At 35.3% G+C, this 17,813-nt stretch overlaps 2 protein-coding genes across 3 annotated transcripts; both read right to left on the reverse strand.

The window, feature by feature from the left end:
• Window positions 1–597: 597 nt before the first annotated feature.
• LOC132299796 (bifunctional 3-dehydroquinate dehydratase/shikimate dehydrogenase, chloroplastic-like) lies at window positions 598–10,982 on the reverse strand. 2 transcript variants are annotated; one of them, XR_009480182.1, is made up of 10 exons: window positions 10,097–10,982; window positions 8,255–8,360; window positions 7,537–7,755; window positions 5,566–5,906; window positions 4,681–4,744; window positions 3,912–4,020; window positions 2,691–2,837; window positions 1,848–1,928; window positions 1,534–1,696; window positions 598–785 (listed from the first exon to the last, which is right to left on the reverse strand). XR_009480182.1 is itself a non-coding variant. In XM_059796618.1 (10 exons), exons 1-10 carry the CDS (start codon window positions 10,309–10,311, stop codon window positions 742–744), a joined length of 1,557 nt encoding a protein of 518 aa, XP_059652601.1. In that variant the 5' UTR covers window positions 10,312–10,882; the 3' UTR covers window positions 598–741. The 2 variants fall into 2 exon arrangements, 1 of the variants encoding a protein (XP_059652601.1); XM_059796618.1 differs by having other exon boundaries at window positions 1,780–1,928; window positions 10,097–10,882.
• Window positions 10,983–13,363: 2,381 nt separating this feature from the next.
• LOC132299798 (FRIGIDA-like protein 4a) lies at window positions 13,364–16,847 on the reverse strand. The gene is made up of 5 exons (XM_059796620.1): window positions 16,772–16,847; window positions 15,988–16,170; window positions 15,510–15,876; window positions 14,528–14,703; window positions 13,364–14,429 (listed from the first exon to the last, which is right to left on the reverse strand). The coding sequence occupies exons 4-5, from the start codon at window positions 14,699–14,701 to the stop codon at window positions 13,794–13,796; spliced, it is 810 nt and encodes a 269-aa protein (XP_059652603.1). The 5' UTR covers window positions 14,702–14,703; window positions 15,510–15,876; window positions 15,988–16,170; window positions 16,772–16,847; the 3' UTR covers window positions 13,364–13,793.
• Window positions 16,848–17,813: the final 966 nt, after the last annotated feature.

The following is a 17,813-nucleotide window of genomic DNA, read 5'->3' on the forward strand; positions in this document are numbered from 1 at the left end:
GATGAAGTGACGGTGCTTTCTACCCCCTTTCGGTTGCCCTATAGAGGCTTCTTCTTCTTCTTCTTCTTCTTTTTTCTTTTTTCTTTTTTCAGCGGAATATATATATTTTTTTTCTTTTTTTTCTTAATAGTATGAATGATCTTCATGGTCTCAGGATTCTGAAGAAGTGGAGGAATGAGTTTCTGACATAAAAACCAGTTCAATCATGCAGTCTTATAAAGAAAGGTTCCTAGTTCAAAGTCTAACACCAGTTATGTATAATCCAGGTTTTTTTTTGGGATTCATTCCCAATTCTCAAAAATATTCAACTAGTTATATATGATAGTATGTAATACTTTCTACTGTTCTCCAAACAAATAAAGCATGTCAATATTGATATTATTCTCTTCCCAATTCTGGTTATTTTCACCATTGTAGTCTCACACAATGAGATATAAAGACCAAAATGCCATCATAATCTTCTCAACCCTAGTTTTATCAGTTTGATTATTGTTGTTCCAATCAGGAACTCATTGAAAAACAAAACATACAAGAGCTAATGTTTACCAAGATTGATATATTATTCTCTTCTCATTTGTGGTTATTTTGAACAGAGTCGTCTCCAAAATGAGATGTAAAGACTAAAGTGCCATCATAATCATCTCAAGCCTGATTTATTAGCTTTATCATTGTTGTTCCAATCAAGAAATGATTGATAAACAAATTATACAAGAACTAATGTTTACAATATTATCTCATGCATCAGAACTCCCTCAGAATGATGTTCCGCATGAAATCATCAGGTGCTGCAAAACAGGAAAAAACCAACAGAATAAGATCATTACAGTCCACTTGGAAATCTAAGTGTCTGTTTGGTTCAATTTTCCCATAACAATTTTCTATTCTCAGAGGAAAAAGAAAAACAGAAAACAACCAAAACTTCGTTTGAATGAGAATGAAAACTGTTCACCGAAAATAGAGTTTAAGAAGGCGGCCTATGTTCCCCAATGTTTTCAAAGTTACTGTTTTTAGAGAATTAAGCCAAACAAGTCCTAATGATAATGTTCTCAGAACACCAAATAGACATCTCTGTTAGTGTCTAAAGTGATCAATGAGTAAAATTTATTCACCAATGTATTGAGCAGCTGTGTTCAGATCCCAAAGTATGTCTTTTCATTTTTACGGAAGGAAAGTCTTTTTCAAAGATTCTTGTACAATCGTTTGGTTGGACTTGATCCTAAAAGGCATATCTAATGATTCAATTTTATTAGATTATTGCTTCAAAACGATTTAAATGCCTATATTAAATACTACGTAACATCAAGAAATTATTTTACTCTATTAAACTAAATAAAAATATTAGATAATATGAATGTTCAACCATGTTCTTGTGTCCTTCATTTGGGGATTTGATATGTCTGATGCATGGATACATATCCGCACCCAACATACATACCCGAGTTCAGTTAACATAGGGTCTTTATATAAAGCCGAGATATCTAAGGTCACACTGTAAGAGAGACATGAAAGAGAAGAGAGAAGAAATGAAGGTACCTTCGCTGCCAGTGAAGAGATTGAACTGGCCAATGGCCTGACGGAGGAACATTTCAACTCCACTCACAGTGATGGCTCCAGCAGCCTCAGCTTCTTTTAATAGCCTGGTTTTTCTAGGTGTGTAAACAGAATCGAAGACAAGTTGGTAATCCCCCAAGCTCACCTATAAAGGGGAAAACAAGAGGTTTCAACTATAATAAACAAACTGAAAACGTTTTCCGGTTGAGAAGAAAATATGGGAAAGACCTCAGTCACAGGAATTCGATCTGTGTTTGGATGCATTCCCAAAGGTGTTGCATTGGCAAGAATTGCACCTTTCTCTGGCTGGAACTTAACTAAATCTTCATAAGGCTGAGCTTCACCGGACACTGCACGAGCAAGATCCTTCGCCCTATCTGTTCAGACAGAACATTGAGGGTTAGAGAGAATGGCTTGGATCCTCTAATAATGTCTCCAGTTCCATTAGACTACCAATGACAGCACAGATTGTCAAATTGTAAAAAGCAATTTATGCTAACATGTAGGAGAAAAACAATATTTGCATAAAGTGGGTGTGATAAAAATGCAAAAGTTGAGAAGGATGCACGATAAGACTAGAAATGATAGAATTAAAAATGATCACATTCCGGGGATGGTTGGAGTAGCACCAATTGGAGATAAAATGAGAGAAATTAGGTGAAGATGGTTTGGACATGTGCAAAAAAGACTGTTAAGTGTGCCGGTTAGGAAAAGTGACATAGTCCACATTGAGGGTAATACTAGGGGAAGTGGAAGACCAAAGTTAACGTGGGTAGAGTTAGTTAAGAAAGACATGATAGCATGTGGATTGACTGACGTTATGGCCTTAAAATAGAGCGGAATGGAAACATGAGATTCATGTAGCCGACCCCAAATAATTAAAAAACAGCTTGGTGGTTGTTGTTGTGTGCTGGGGAAAAACAGTGAGATGACTGAATATCACATACTGCAGCATTCTCGGTGGCAAGACCGAATGGCCCCTCAAAGCCAAGATGTGGTGCACAGTGATCGGAAAATTAACGAATTAAAGAATCCCATACCATAAGGAGCTTGAGCACTAAAATGAGAAGTTAAAAGGTTTAAATATAAGAATAGATTATTTCTGTATAATTCTAAGCAAAGAACTTCTAGATCCATACCAAAATCAATGTCAAATATGACAACCCTTGCTCCCCTGCTTTTAGCACCAAATGCCAGTGCTCTTCCTGCACCCCCAGCACCTACCAGCACAAACAATTTCCCAGCGAGCGGAGATTGAAGTGATCCTTCCCCATTAGTGCGTCTAACTTCAATGAAATTCCAAATGCAGAAATATTAATAATCTAATTTCTAGAATATATTAAACATCTATGAACTCGATAAAATTTGCAAAACATAGTAGAATATGCTTCTCTGAGAGTACAATGAGAAATATCAAACTACCAATTGTGTCCAATTAAAAGCTCTGAAGGATTGAATGGATTATGCTAAATGCTTGGCATCTAATACATTCGGATCAATGTTCGGTGTTATTTTTAAGAACTTTAATCATGAGGTGGCAACTTCTAGAATGTTAACTAACGAGTTAAGACTCATTTTTAAAGAATGAAACTGGAACATATATATTTGTCATTCAGGCGAAAAACATATCCAAGGGTCATTTAAAGAAATCTTCGATGTTCTAAAATTTTGGTGTCAACTAGGAAAAAAAAAAATCTTGGTGTGCAACACAAGCTTAGGTGAAAGAACAAATGAAGTTTTAATTAGAGAAATTTTTGTGTTAGCCCTGAAGATTGAATTAACTATGAAATCTGTAGGCATCTAGTACACAAGAACAGCATTTTGGGTTACTTCAAGAAAATTCAATTATGTTCTAACGGTCAACTTTTGCAGAGTCAAGTAAGAACTCATTTCAAGAATGAAATAGTCTGGAAGTTGCAGGCATGTTCTCAGCTCCGCTGTCACAGTGTAACGGATGCAGGGTGTAACAGGCATTACATAATGGTATCGGGAACTGGGTCATGAAATTTTCTCAACCTTGCACACCATCTGATTTGCTAACTTAGCTGACTATAAAAACTTGGAAGATATTCATCCAATTCCCTAGGGACTCAGACGAGACTTGGCTGATTCCGTAGGGACTCAGTCTCGTGGGATTCCAAATCCCACCAATATATCGGTGAGAATGCGACTCGGGCTCAGCCAAGTCTCCAAACCATCATCTCATTCTCTATTTCCATAAAAAATATGGCAATGGGTGATGTAACGATATTTCTAGACTTCTAGTGGTGCTCTACAATCTTGCTAATTCTAAAACACACTAAGTTTAACAATATAAAGTGTAATTTTGATTAGAGAAATATCAGTGTTAGTCTCAATACCTTTTAGAGCATCCTCAATAGCAGTTATTGAAGCCTCACAATCTGTATTATAGCCAACCAGCTTCCCATCATTAGGCCGCCTTATAATAGTATTAACAGCACCTATGGACTGATGGAGCATGAAAAAATTGATTCAAATTTTCGACATAACAACACAGCACGAAATTGCAAGTATGACTAGATACTATAGCAGGCCATCATGATGATCAATATTAAGATTTGAACTATTATATCCCAATGATCATTCTCACTGGAATGGAATTTGGATAAATAAAGACAATACTGCTATGAGCGTGCACTGAGATGTATCTCAGAGAGGCTCGGAGCTAATCCGGAATAATCCTAAAAAATTTGTGACTTAATTAATAGCAAAGTATCGCATCAATGTTAAAATCGCATCAATGTTAACAAATGGTGGCTCTTTCACTTTAGTGAAGCATGAATACATTAAAAATTCACATATTCATCTTTGCAGCAAGAAGATATAATCACTGCCACATGCCTTGATTTTCCCTCAGCAATCCCCTGATTGGTCAGTGATTGATCAGGACAGGCTCCCACTAGAGTGGGATAAGGAAAGGAAGACAAGATTCCACCAGGTACAGATCCTTTTTCTTGTTGAGCAATGCAAGATATGATCTGGTCTTACCATTTTTTTGATCAATGTATTAGGAATAAAATATTACATCATGAAGACCTGAACAGAAAATGCACGACATTGCAAAAGTTTAACAAAATTTCTGAAATCTAATATGCAATATAAGGTTACCTGAGCAAGTGGATGAACTTCGTCGCAAAACCCAATTACAGCTTCCTTGTATGGAATTCCAACACTACAAATCAAATAGTAATAAGTAGAGGAAGACGCTGTATTAGTAGCCAAAAAAAATGAAAATATAAGAATAGTCCGAAATGAACTATGTAACCCCAAGGATAAAAACTATGACGCCTGAGTAGAGCGATTCACATAAGCTAAAGTATGAAGAAGAAAATGTACAAGTAGATTACATCTTGTTCCACTTAGTTATAGCTTAATCTAGACAATAAATTTAATATTGGCACTAAATATTTTAGGTCTTGTTTGTTGTGATAAAAAAAGAGAAAGAGAGAGACGGTAAGTGTATCAGTTTCAATTAATGATGCTAGCCTCGTTCTGATGGGAACAGGTTATGAAAGTATTGAGTAAAAAGATAAGGCAAAGCTTTACAGCCAGCCTATATTCCATACATAATTTCCTTAAAAGTATGAAACAAAGTCGTGGAGCATCACAATTCTTTTGAAAAATATAATAAAAGTCAAAATGTGCTCCAAACCTGCCAATAGCAGGATCATTTGGAACTATTTATTGAATATGTTCTTTTCTGCAGGAATAATAATACCTTACTATAGTTTGAGTAACTAATTTTTATTAACACGTTCGCGCGCGCAGACACATACCACACAGAATGGTAGTTTTATCCTAGTATAAGACCATCCAAAGTAGTTGAACCTTCTAGTTAAACAAAAGCTGATATTGTCAATGAAAGAGAAATCATATTTCTCATATAAGGGATCCAATTTGATTTTTTTAGTAGGTGAGTAACAGATCATTTTTATAATTCAACTGTAATGTTTTTCTAATTTGTGAATGGCATTAAAGTCACAGATGACGTACCTGAAACCAGCAAAGTCAGGGCTCGAGTAGACTCTAAAGAACTCCTTCAGATCATCAACAAGCATAGGGACATAGACTCCATTGTAGCCCACATGTCTGAAGGTAGGATTATGCAAAATAGGGCCTTTGCTATGGCTTACTGGTTTTGAGATGAGCCCAAAAACTTTAGTATCTGCATTTATATTGTTTACCTCATAAATGTGTCTAAGGGTGACTAAAGTAGGTAGTCCAGGCACTGGATTTCCTTCAATAGATCCATAAACTAAAAAACCACCAAATTTTGGGCCAACTATCTGACTTATAAGACCTCTGTCCCCAATAGTGTATGCAATTATCGGTACCTGCAGGAAGTTACCAAGAGGTGACTTATCAAGCTACACAAAATTAAACAGACACCAATAACATAAGAAAAAATTCAATATCATACCCGACATATATACACTATAATCACATTAGCTCCAATTTTGATTAGAGGAAAAATATAAACAAAATATACAGTGTTATTGGCACGTTTCAGATCAAAACCACCATTGTTTTTTTTTTTTTTTTTTTTTTTTTTTTTTTCTCTTCAACAAATACAACACATAATAGCACCCATTGGAGATAAAATGAGAGAAAATCTATTAAGATGGTTTGGACATATGCAAAGAAGCCCACCAAGTACATCATTGTTTTTTTTTTTTTTTCTTCGATAAGTACAACACATAATGGCACCCATTGGAGATAAAATGAGAGAAAATCTATCAAGATGGTTTGGACATATGCAAAGAAGCCCACTAAGTGCACCAGTTAGGATGAGGGAAATGGTCTATATTGAGGGTGCTGCCAGGAGAAGGGTTAGGGCTAGCCTGGTGCATGAGGCCGTCGCTGCGGGGTCTAGAGAGGGTTGGATTAGGGGTGGCAATATTTGACACTACACGCTAACACGACACGAGATAAGCGGGTTTGGATTTGGACTAATCGTGTTCGTATCATAATCGTGTCGACACGGATTGACCCGCTAACTAAACGTGTCATGTTCGTGTTTGACCCTGTAAACATGATTATGACACGATTAACCCGATTAACTAAACGTGTCAGATAAATGTGTCGTGTTCGTGTCAAAAATGACCCATTTAGCAAAACGTGTAGAATAAATATGTCGTATTCGTGTCAAAAATGACTTAAATGTGTCTTTTCGTGTCGTGTTACACGTATAATAATCGTGTCGTGTTCGTGTTAACCCTAATCGTGTCCGTATCGTAATCGTGTCGACATGAACACGACACGCCAACACGAATTGCCACCCCTAGGTTGGATGTACGTAGCCTTCTCTCCACATGTGAAAAGGCTGTTTCCTATTTTGAACCTTTGACCTCTAGGTCACAGTGTAGCAACCATACCATTGCGCCAAGGCCCACCCTCTCCAAGGGAAGGAGAAGACTGGAATTTACATGCATAGAGTTAGTAAGGGAAAACTTGATAACATTTGGTTTGACTGAGGCTATGGGGGTTATGGCCTTAGATAAAGCAGAAAGGAAAAACACAATTTATGTATCTGACCCTAAGTAGATGGAAAAAAATGTTTTGTTGAATTAAGTTGAGTTGATAAGTACTGGTCGTAGATCAGAAACATTTTGATCGAAGGAAACTTTGAGATCAGTCACATCTCTTCCTTCTAACACACCCATACCAACATCCAACCATGACTTGAGCCCTGTAAAACACTCCACCACTAGACCCACCCCCCTAAAGAAGTGGCAAGAGATACTATTCAAGCTAATAACTGATGGACCGATGTTGCTCTCTGATTAAATTTAACTTCATATCTTGTCATTTGACACTTTACTACCATCAATTCATGCCTTCAATTCACATAACTTAGAAGAAAACACAGGCTACATCTAGATTTTGTCCTTGTTACTGCTGGTTAACACGATGTCTTTCATGACAAGGGTGAAAACGTTATAGTTCCATCAGCAAGATGCATACCTGACAACACGAAAGCAAATGAAAAATTCTTGCTATTTCTGTAATATCAGTTGCACTGGTCACAAGTTTAATGATATCTGCTCCAAATGATTGCATGCGTGCAACAAGATGGCTGAGATCTTCTTTCGAAGGGGTAGCACTTTCCACATAACATGATACAATTACTTTGCTACCTCTACGCTGGTTCAGTTTATGTTTCTCCATCAAGTCAGCAGCTACCTGAATAAATCATAGTACACTAGTCATGTAAATAGCCGCTTATTCAATTCTGCAGGGTAAAACATCATCAGTGACATATTTTAGTTCTCAATTTCTTTCATATAAGCACTTCCCATGAATAATTATGGCCTTAGAATGTGTCATTGAGTGTCTCAAGAAACACTTCCCAAGTGAGGAAGATGTATTGCATCAGTGTGAAATATGGCTTTAATGACTTTGTACGGCTTCGGTTATGTTTGTTGAGTATTGTGCAGCCAATAGTCTAAGCAGACAGTAACCTATAAATTTTAGTGAAAATGATGTCATACTGATACTGCATTTTGTTTACGTTGTTTAAAGGTGATCGAGTCATTTTTTTTGGGGTCATTTTTGGTAGAGAGCACAGAATCTGAATTATTTACAACATTTTAAAGGATTAGATTCATAGGCCAAAATCACATATTGTGTAGTTAATTCTCAATATATACATTGATGTTATAAATAAATATCTAAGCAGTACCTCAAGCTCCAAATCAATATAATCTGCTCTCAGTTTTTTAGCTAAATGAAGCACTTCCAACTGCGTGTGTTCATCAGCCCCAGACAGACGGCCTTCCCTTTTTGTCCTGGCAAGAACTTGAAAATCTTTGAATCTTTAGAAAATAAATTTTAAAAATCTGTACTAGGACACCCATATATATTCTTCTTCTGAAATGATGAATTGTATAGAACAGTTCACTATTCAGTATCCAGGAACTATCGATCGAATCACTCCAATACCATTAAAACCATCTAAAACAAAGAGAATCTTTTTTCCCAAAAAAGAAGCATAAAAGGATCAATATCCATCTTCAGCATGTCACGTACTCAAATACAACATTTTTATATATAAATACATACCACTGATCAGATTGAGAGTTATTGCAGAAATCTTCTAACATAACCCATGCCAAAATACTACTACTCATCTAAAATATACTCTAAATTTCTACGTGAACAATCAACTTTTCTTGTTTATGTTATTTTGACTTTTAAATTTTAGAAGGTTATGCAACAGAAATGCCTGCCAAACTGAAAAAAAAAAAAAGGACAACATTTGCATTATATGTATGTCACATGCATATTCACAATCACAGCACTCAAATAATTTGCTGCAGTTCCCATACGCAAAACATAAAACAAATACTGACCCTGAACTAGTAAATATATAAAAGGCTACTATAATTGAAAAGAACGATATAGAACAAAGATTGTAATAATAAAAATAAAAAAATAAAAATAAAAAAAATAAAAAATAAAATTGAAAGGACTAAGACGGAGAAAATTTAAAGAAAGATGCGAGTCATTTGAGAGGCCATATTTTAACTCAAAGTCCACAAATTATGCCTTCCTGGAGTCACTGCACTGGCATCGAATAAGGACAATGATCTACCGAATGATGAACCCCATTTAATAGATCAAACATATCACAAATACCCAACCTTAATTAGTCAACCATTCAACTTTCAAATCTTTAGCATCTAATGCTAAGAATGAAGAAAAGGAGTATGCAAATATGTGGCTGAAACAATCTAATCAAGCTGACTGCTACAGAAGATCTACAAATTTGTCATATTTCATTAAAGCAATAATTAACGGGACGTTTTTCACTGAGATGAGTTGAATCCATACAAATCAAGCAGTCACTACATTTATGTTGTTTCAAATCGCATGAATTTCAATTTTCTTAAGTATTAGCATCATTTTTTTTTTCACACACACCACCACTGTATAACAAACACTTGTGGGTTCCACCAACTTATTTGGTCATACACCCAATTTAAGTCTGATAAGCAAGGTCATTCAACACAATCAGGTGTACAATACTTCCATTTCTGGTTCAGATCACAATTCATTAATTCAGTTAATTAAAGAAAGAAAGACCATAGACTTTAAGCTATCCATTTCTTCTTCTTCTGTGCAATTCCAATGCTTTTGGCACATAAATACTACTAAAGCACTAATGAACTGAAAACCCTTTTGGTGGATAAGGATTGAATGACAGCTCAAATAAGTCATCCTCATGGGAACCTTTTTATCTTGCAATCTACATTTAGCGAGTCAGAAATCCGACAACTCCGACTGTTTTGATGTGTGAAGAGACTCACGTCATGATTCTGTCAGTCTCATCATTGATGACGTCAGTCCTCACTCACATCAAATAGTCGGATTAGTCTGACTGCCGAACTACGTATCATTTTTCTTGACATGATTCCCAACAGAAAGTCTATGAAAACTATAACAAGCACAGAACTATTTCAATAACATAAAATTAAACATGAATAAATCAAAAGCATAAAAAAACAGAGAGTTAGTTATATACTTGTATGTGATAATAACTGGCAGAGGCTTGTTCTTGAGGAGGATTTCCAGGTCTTGGCGCGGCCGGAAATTGTTTATACAGTCCAGCCTGATCTCAACCACATCAGCACCTTGTTTCTTGGCCTGATGCATATCACTCTCCATCTGCTCGATGGATTGACTCATCAATGGAGCACAAATCATTGTTGAATTCCTCACCATACCAACACTAACCATTTGAACAGAAGATTAAAAAAAAAAAACCAACAAAACTATACAATTAAAAAGAAAATCAAAATCAAGAAATGCTGGTCGAAGAGGAAAAAAAAGAGTGGATTAGTGAGATGATAATGTTTCAAATTGGTGGTTGATGTAATGATTGTGTCCTGTTTGGATTCCAAACTACACGTTTGAAGACAAGATTGAAATGGAAAGAGAGAACTTTTCAAGCAATGGTGCTCAAAGAGATTGATCGATTGAATGCAGACAACCACACACACACTTAATGTATTATATATAGAGAATGGGATTAGTGCAATGAGAAGAAATAGTAACTTTTGGATAGCTTATGAAAAAAAAAAATATATATATATATATATATATATATATGCGTGTGCTGTACTAATTTTTGGATACCCATTACCCTTTAACACACACACACGCACACACAAGGGTAACTTTTGGAAGGTTTTCTTTTAAATGTCAAGAGAACCCATTGAAGTAAATATCAAAACAACCAGAGAAAAGGCAGAAAAAGGTCAAGCAACGATGACAGAGGTTGAATGTAGCTAAAGAGAGGGGGTTTGTTAGAGAAAAAATATGAAAGAAATTCTAAAACGGTTGGTGGGTCATATTTAATTTAAACCGATATGGATAAAATACAAAGCAGCAACTCAAAAAATCAAGAAAGTTGTTTGCTTAGAATGCTTTAAAGAGTTTGCTTTTAGAAAGAAATATTATGACACCAATGACCCTAAAATGGCTACATTTGATTTTAACTTTTTTTTTTTTTTTTTTTTCCCCTACCCTATACGAATCATTGCAAGTATATTCCATCAAATGTAGTATGCAACAAAGAGTCCAAGTCGGAGTATGAAAAACAACAAAATTTAAATTACCATATTAAAATGAAAGTATCTACTGAACATAAGAGTAGCAGTCAATAAAAAATTAAGAGTTTATTTGATATGCGTTTTATTTTTAATATTTTTATTTTTATCGGAATACTATTGTAATGAACAGTGGTACCAAAATATTTCTTGAATAGTAATAAAAAATCGAAACACTACTTTAATGTTTAGTACTGTAGTAATGAATGGTAAATTATTTAAAAAAAAAAATTTAGATGACATTTTTAAATTAAATATTATATTATTTGAATTTACAATATTTTTTACTAAATATTTCATGTTTTTATTTCTGAAATTCTTGTAACAAATGAATATTATCAAATATATTTTCAATTACTATTTAAAATATTTATTTTATTTATAATTAAAATAGAATAGTACCAAAAAGACCTTGCATGAAAACTATATATATACAAGGAGCATCCCAATGATAAAATTTATGTGATTTTGCGAAAAAAAAAAATAAATAAATAAATATGTGATTTTGAACGGTGAAACGTGGATGTTTTTGTTTTATTTGGAAGTCGTGAAACGACATGAAGTAATGGTTGGTTTTGGGTCACCAAATTTTTAGATACTTTCGAGTCTCAACCCTTTCAAGATTTTTATGGACCCACCACATTTGAAGTTTTCCAATCGTGATCCATTTCTCTACTTCTTCTTGAATCAAGCCGCCCCTTATATATGGTTAGGTTTGGGAGTTGGTGGGGGTGGTTAGGTAAGTCCAAGCTACCTACTTAGTTTATATGTATATATCAAGTCCAAGCTACCCACTTAATACACTTCTGTCTCAATTCAGATGTGGTTTTTGGAGAGTGGAATTTTTTAAGGATACATGTTAGATATGTTTTGTTTTTTAAAAAAATTATTAATTTGTCTTTAAATATTTAAGTTTAAAATTTTAAACTCCAAGAATATATATAAAAAGATATAAAATATATTATTTGAAAAATAAAAATAACAATTATTTTATAATAGACCAAAAAAAAAAAGCATGACATTTTATTTGAAACTGAGGAAGTTATATATATATATATATATATATATATATATATATATATTTGAAGAAAATTATTGGTACAAACATAATTCATGAGGATATGTGTTATAATTAAATTGTTTATTTTTAAAAAAATATTTAATTTAATAGAAAATAAATCAAAATGGACAATAAAATTATTGGACCTTCTCACTTTAACCAAAAAAAAATTTTTTGTTTTTTGTTTTGTTGATAGTTTAAGAAAATTATTTGTCAAAAGCATTATTCAAGAGTTCATGTGTCAGATAATACAAAGTTGTTCAGTGCAATTAATTTTATATTTTCGAAAGAGACGAGGACAATAGCTGTATCCACCTCAGCACTATCACTTCAGATGGTAAGGTCTGACAGACATAGGCTGAACATTGGGCTGAGACATCCCAAATATATGGGCCATAGGCCCACTTAATCAATTGTTTTGGGCTCTAATTTGTAAACTAAATCTCACCTTGGATTGGTCTTGGCTAGTCAAGTCCATGTCCATGTCCATGTCTAATCAACTAAGGGTGACAATTGTTTTGGGCTGCAAATTCTGTAGGAATTGATTTTACAAGGATTTTTTTGGCTTGTTCCGGCTCCATTTTTCGGGTCCATTTTTGGATGAAAATCGAGAGAAAAATTCAATTGCTGGGAGAAAGAAAAGATCTTCTTGTTTCTTCAACAATTTATGATCTTTAGTGGACCTCTTAGTAGGATTCGAACCCAGCTAAAGTTCTGACCATCTGGATGTAATTATAAAAGATTTTTTTTTTTTTTATTTCTTCGGTTACTGAACAAAATATTTGATCAAAAGCTAACAAAAAATAACTTGTGTTTTGATTCTTATTTATTATTTTTTTTTTTCAGGACATTTACTGAACTCAAAAAAATAAAAATAATTTTTTTTTTTTTACCTAAAACAGTTTTATATAAAAATATTTTCTGTCCAAACAAACAAACGGATATATCTTAGAAAAGCAAAATGATTAAAGCTTGAGCTATCTTCTCTACTATTTAAAAGTGAAAATTTTGAGAATTCAAACACACCGAAAAAGTGTGTTTGTGTATGCTTTTGACATGACAACTGTGTCCCAAAATTATGAACCTATACAGTTCCTCAAGTTAAAAGAAGAAAATAAATCCTGATCAAAGATGATTAAAATCAGGGTCAACAGGCACAACCCATTTCGTTCATCAATAATCAAATGAATCATCTACTTTTGTAGATAACGAAATGCAGTGACTCAAACATCACAATTACATTAGAGTCATTACAATACCAACCATTTTCCCTTTCCTGTGTTGTCCATTAAATAAGCTAAATTAAGAGGAGAGAAAAGAAGAGTCCGCAAATCTTTACATTTCTTTTCTCCTCCACAAAAACTCTTACTAATGACCAAAAGATTGCCTATCTATGAAAATGTGCTCCTATGGACATGGTACCCTTTCAAAAAGGAGGAATGTAGAGAAATTTTTAGATGGTCCCGGTCAACCACCATTGGACACATAAGCAAAAACATTTGCTTACGTGTCCAATGGTGATTGGTCTGAGACCATGTAATAATTTCTCCTTAATGAGAGCCTGTTGAATGGTTTTCATCAAGGGTAGAAAGGTTGGTGGAATGAAGGTGGTAAATCAAAGTCACCAAAGGGCACCAGCACATCATAAATATCAGATTCGCCAAGCGCACACCTAGGGCTACCAAAAGGTGGTGGTTCATCGTGATACTCAGGTTCCCTTTGTGTGTCCATAGGGCCAGAAAACGATAATGGTCCATATGGTAACGAGGTTCTCTCTTTGCATTCCCAGCAAAAAAAGAGACTGGCCTATCCGGGTATGAGCTCAGAGAGCGTCCGCCTCGTCCGGTAGGAGGTGCATGTATCGAATGAATGGTGGAAGGAACACGAACACGAGCATTTGGAATATCTTTCGATACAGCTTTTCTCCTATCCATCTTAACTCTGCTCTTCTGTTTTGCTTGAGTTTTGGGGATGGAATCAGTAGGGGCATCACATTTCTTCATTCTCTGCGGTTCTAGCTGAAACATGGGGTCTGCTGGCACAATATAGCTACTGTTTGCCTTCTTTCTCAGCACGGCAATGAATATTTCAATGCTCTCGGTTGAGTGTTCAGTTTCAAGCATGTGATCTTTGATGCATCTGATTACAGCCTTCAGAGCAGCTATGCTCTTCTTTGCAATCGTAATCTGTAAGCAAATTTTAACAGCCCAATTAAGCACATATAGAAATTGGATCTTACACTAGGAAGAAGGCACTAAAACAGCAAAAGAAGGTGCAAACACACCTGCTCTCTAGTCAAGTTGTTTTCTCTTTCACAAATTTCATCAGCAGTTTTCTTCCAATATTTGTAGTAATTTTCCAAGATGGGAACTGGAGGGAACTTCCCAACCAGCTCAAATTCAAATATAAGTTTAATAGCCTCAATATTCTGCCATCCTTCAATAAGGCTTTGAATCATATCTGTTGCACAAAACAGACAAATGTTAGATTTCATCAATCCATTCCCAGGTGGGGCAACCAGGGAATTTTTTATTTTGTTAACAAAAAACCCAACTTGAGACTAATATAGAAGAAAAAAAATGAAATAAAAGTTTATTCAACAGAATCCCAGTATTAAATAAAAAATGGTACATAGAGGTAAAAGCACTGTCAGGCATAGTTCAGTGAGTGTATGCACTTGGAGAAGGTAGAGCGCTGAAGTACTGTGTGTGTGTGAGAGAGAGAGGGGCTTAACAACAATTAAAGTATCAGAAATTTGGTGGAAGCTTATCACTGCCAAGAAACCAGAGAAAAGACTAGCATCCTAAGGTTAAAATAAAAGGCAAATACATTAACATGCTCAACTCTACGGACAAAACCATATGAAATACGCACAAATCCCCAATGATGTATTCAGGAAACACACTGCGTGGTCTTATGGACATGATTAACTCTTTCAAAATGAGGCATGTAGAGACAGAAGTTGGCTAACGACCCAAATATTTATTTGTCAGTAAAATTTATTAATTTAAGACTCCGGAATTTTCATCAAGGATAGAAAGGCCAGTGTAATGAAGTTGGCAAACCTAGCCACCAAATGGCACTGGCCTACAGCGTATTGCTCAGGCTACCAACCAGGTTTCTTTCATGTGTCCATAGGCCTAGGAAATGACTTTGGCAAATCATACAAACCAGGTTCTCTCAGTGCATCAAAGCATTAAAGGGATTCGTGTATCAAGGGTATAAGCTCATAAAGTGTCCAGATGATGGACCCAAATACAGTGCACCTTCATTGACAGAGAAGTCCGCTGGCTGCCGATGAGGAAAATGTACAGAGTGAATGGTGGAGGCAGCATAAACAGGAGCATTTGGAGTATTTTCGGGTAAAGCCTCCCTCAGACGCTTAATTCCACTCTTCTGTTGTGTTTGAGTCCTGGTGATTGAATCAGAAGGGACATCACATTTCTTCTCACTCTGCAGTTGCAGTTGGGGATTGGGGGCAGCTGGCACAATACACTTGCTGTTTGCCTTTTTGTTCAGAACAGCAATAATTTTTTCAAGGCTCTCAGCCGAGTGTTCAGTTTCAAGCTTGTGATCTCTAATGCATCCAACTACAGCCTTCAGAGCAGCTATGGTCTTCTTTGCGATTGCAATCTGTAAGCAAGTTTATAACCCATAAACAGATAATATATATATATATATATATATATATATATACACACACCAGGAAGAGACACTAAATAGCAAAAGAAGGGGCAAACAAACCTGTGTTTCCGTTAACTTGTTTTCTCTCTCACAAGTTTTATCGGCAATATTCTTCCAGTACTTGCAGTACGCTTCCAAGACTGGATTCTGGAATTGGATGGAACTTGCCAACCAGCTCAAATGCAAATATAAATCTAATAGCCGTAAGATTCTGCTTTCTATTGATAAGCCTTTGAATAAAATCTGTTTCACAAAAGACACAAACAGCACAAGTTTCATCAATATATTCCCATTTGGCTGTTTTCATTGTTATGTGTCTTGCCTCATCTGCTCAGTAACCCCAGCTAAGAACACCAACTATACAAAATATTACTTCTATCCTACTAAAGGAGAAATTTACCATAACGTAGAGAACTCAACAATCTGATTTTGAAGATAGATGGAAAAAGAAAGCACTCAATGAATCAAGTATATAATATTAATATATCAAACACAGTGATCTATAGATAGGTCATTAAATTCAAAATTTTATCTACTAAGGTAAGGTAATATAAGGATCCTAAGTATACCTTCCCTCCCCCTTAAAATTTTCTAGTCAGCTCAATTTTACTATATCCCATGGAGATTATAGCTAGAACTCAACTTAAATAATCATATCTAATTATCAAAAAATAAATAAATAATCATATCTATAGTCCCTTTTCACCATCAGAATATAATCAATTAAGTCAACTACATATGACACAATATATATTTTTTATTAGTAATAAATAAATAAAAAACAAGATCTACATTTAGATGTACTTCTTCGAATTCGAAAATTTCTTAATTGCTGAAAGCTTACCAGGGACCTTGTCAGCAAAACCAAGAGCCCGACATAATCCAGGGGCTTCTCTATGCTGAGCAATAGTTTCAAAAAGTTTTAACATTTCATCCCTATCGAAACCAGAAAGTAGACCATAAGCTGCAACAAGCTGCAAAAAACCCAATGCCTCCAAAGAGTTGTCACTTTCTACTTTCATTTTCACTTTCCAGTCAATTGCAAGCTTCGTAGCTTCCTCTCGCACAGGTGGCGTGATATGTGCCGAAACTCTCATCAGCTGCGCCAACAAAAGGGTGCAACTCCTCCTGACAACGCTTCCCTCGAACTCCTTATCTCCCTTCTTTGAAAATGGAGGATAAAACCCTTGCATTGCATCCAACACAAGCTTTGCAGGGTCTGATGACATTCTAAGAGCAGCAAAAACTTCGTCTCGCATGGAATTGTGATCTTTCAAACTCTCATTCAGGAACAGTTGCAAAGTCTTGCCATCCATGGTAATGCAAAATCGAGGATTTGCAGAAGAAGAAAATGTTGCATTGTTGACCGGCATATACTCTGGTTTTTCGACTTTTACATTGCACCAACACCACATTTTTCCTCTTTCAATTCAGGCGATTTGAAGAGTTCTTCGAATCGTTCCTCTTTGCCTTCGAGCTCTTCGAAGGGATTCTCAATTGACTTCTGGATTGAATTAAATTGTTTCTCTTTCAATTCAAATTCTCTAAATCGTTTCTCGAATTGCTTGTCTTTCGATTCGAGCTCTTTTACACGCTGTTCAATCGATTTCTGTACTGAATCCAATTCCTTCTCTTTGTTTCCAAGCTCCTTGAATCTTTCATTGATCGATTCCTGTACAGAATCGAGCTCCTTACACCGTTCCTCAATCGACAATCGAGTTAAATCCAACTTTTCCTCTTTCAACCGAAGCTCTTTGAACCTTTCTTCAGAGCGCTCTTTCCACGACAGTTGAACTGAATCGAGATGCTTCTCTTTTGATTCGAGTTCATTGAACCGTTGTTCAATCGATTTTCGAGTTGAATCAAAAACTTCCTCTAAATCCTTC

The sequence above is a fragment of the Cornus florida genome, unplaced genomic scaffold (assembly GCF_030987335.1).
Source record: "Cornus florida cultivar Cherokee Brave unplaced genomic scaffold, ASM3098733v1 CherokeeBrave_3.0.0_Hap2_Chr03, whole genome shotgun sequence".
In the NCBI taxonomy this organism is placed as follows: domain Eukaryota; kingdom Viridiplantae; phylum Streptophyta; class Magnoliopsida; order Cornales; family Cornaceae; genus Cornus; species Cornus florida.

What these genes read in the sequence shown, in the direction of transcription:
- LOC132299796 (XM_059796618.1), bottom strand. Translation starts at nt 10,311, where the DNA reads ATGGTTAGTGTTGGTATGGTGAGGAATTCAACAATGATTTGTGCTCCA. An exon ending in ATTTGCTTTCGTGTTGTCAG is followed by an intron (nt 5,907 to 7,536) that starts GTATGCATCTTG and finishes AACTTCCTGCAG; the next exon opens with GTACCGATAATTGCATACAC. An exon ending in TCTCTTCACTGGCAGCGAAG is followed by an intron (nt 786 to 1,533) that starts GTACCTTCATTT and finishes CCTGTTTTGCAG; the next exon opens with CACCTGATGATTTCATGCGG.
- LOC132299798 (XM_059796620.1), bottom strand. Translation starts at nt 14,701, where the DNA reads ATGATTCAAAGCCTTATTGAAGGATGGCAGAATATTGAGGCTATTAAA. An exon ending in ACAACTTGACTAGAGAGCAG is followed by an intron (nt 14,430 to 14,527) that starts GTGTGTTTGCAC and finishes ATTTGCTTACAG; the next exon opens with ATTACGATTGCAAAGAAGAG.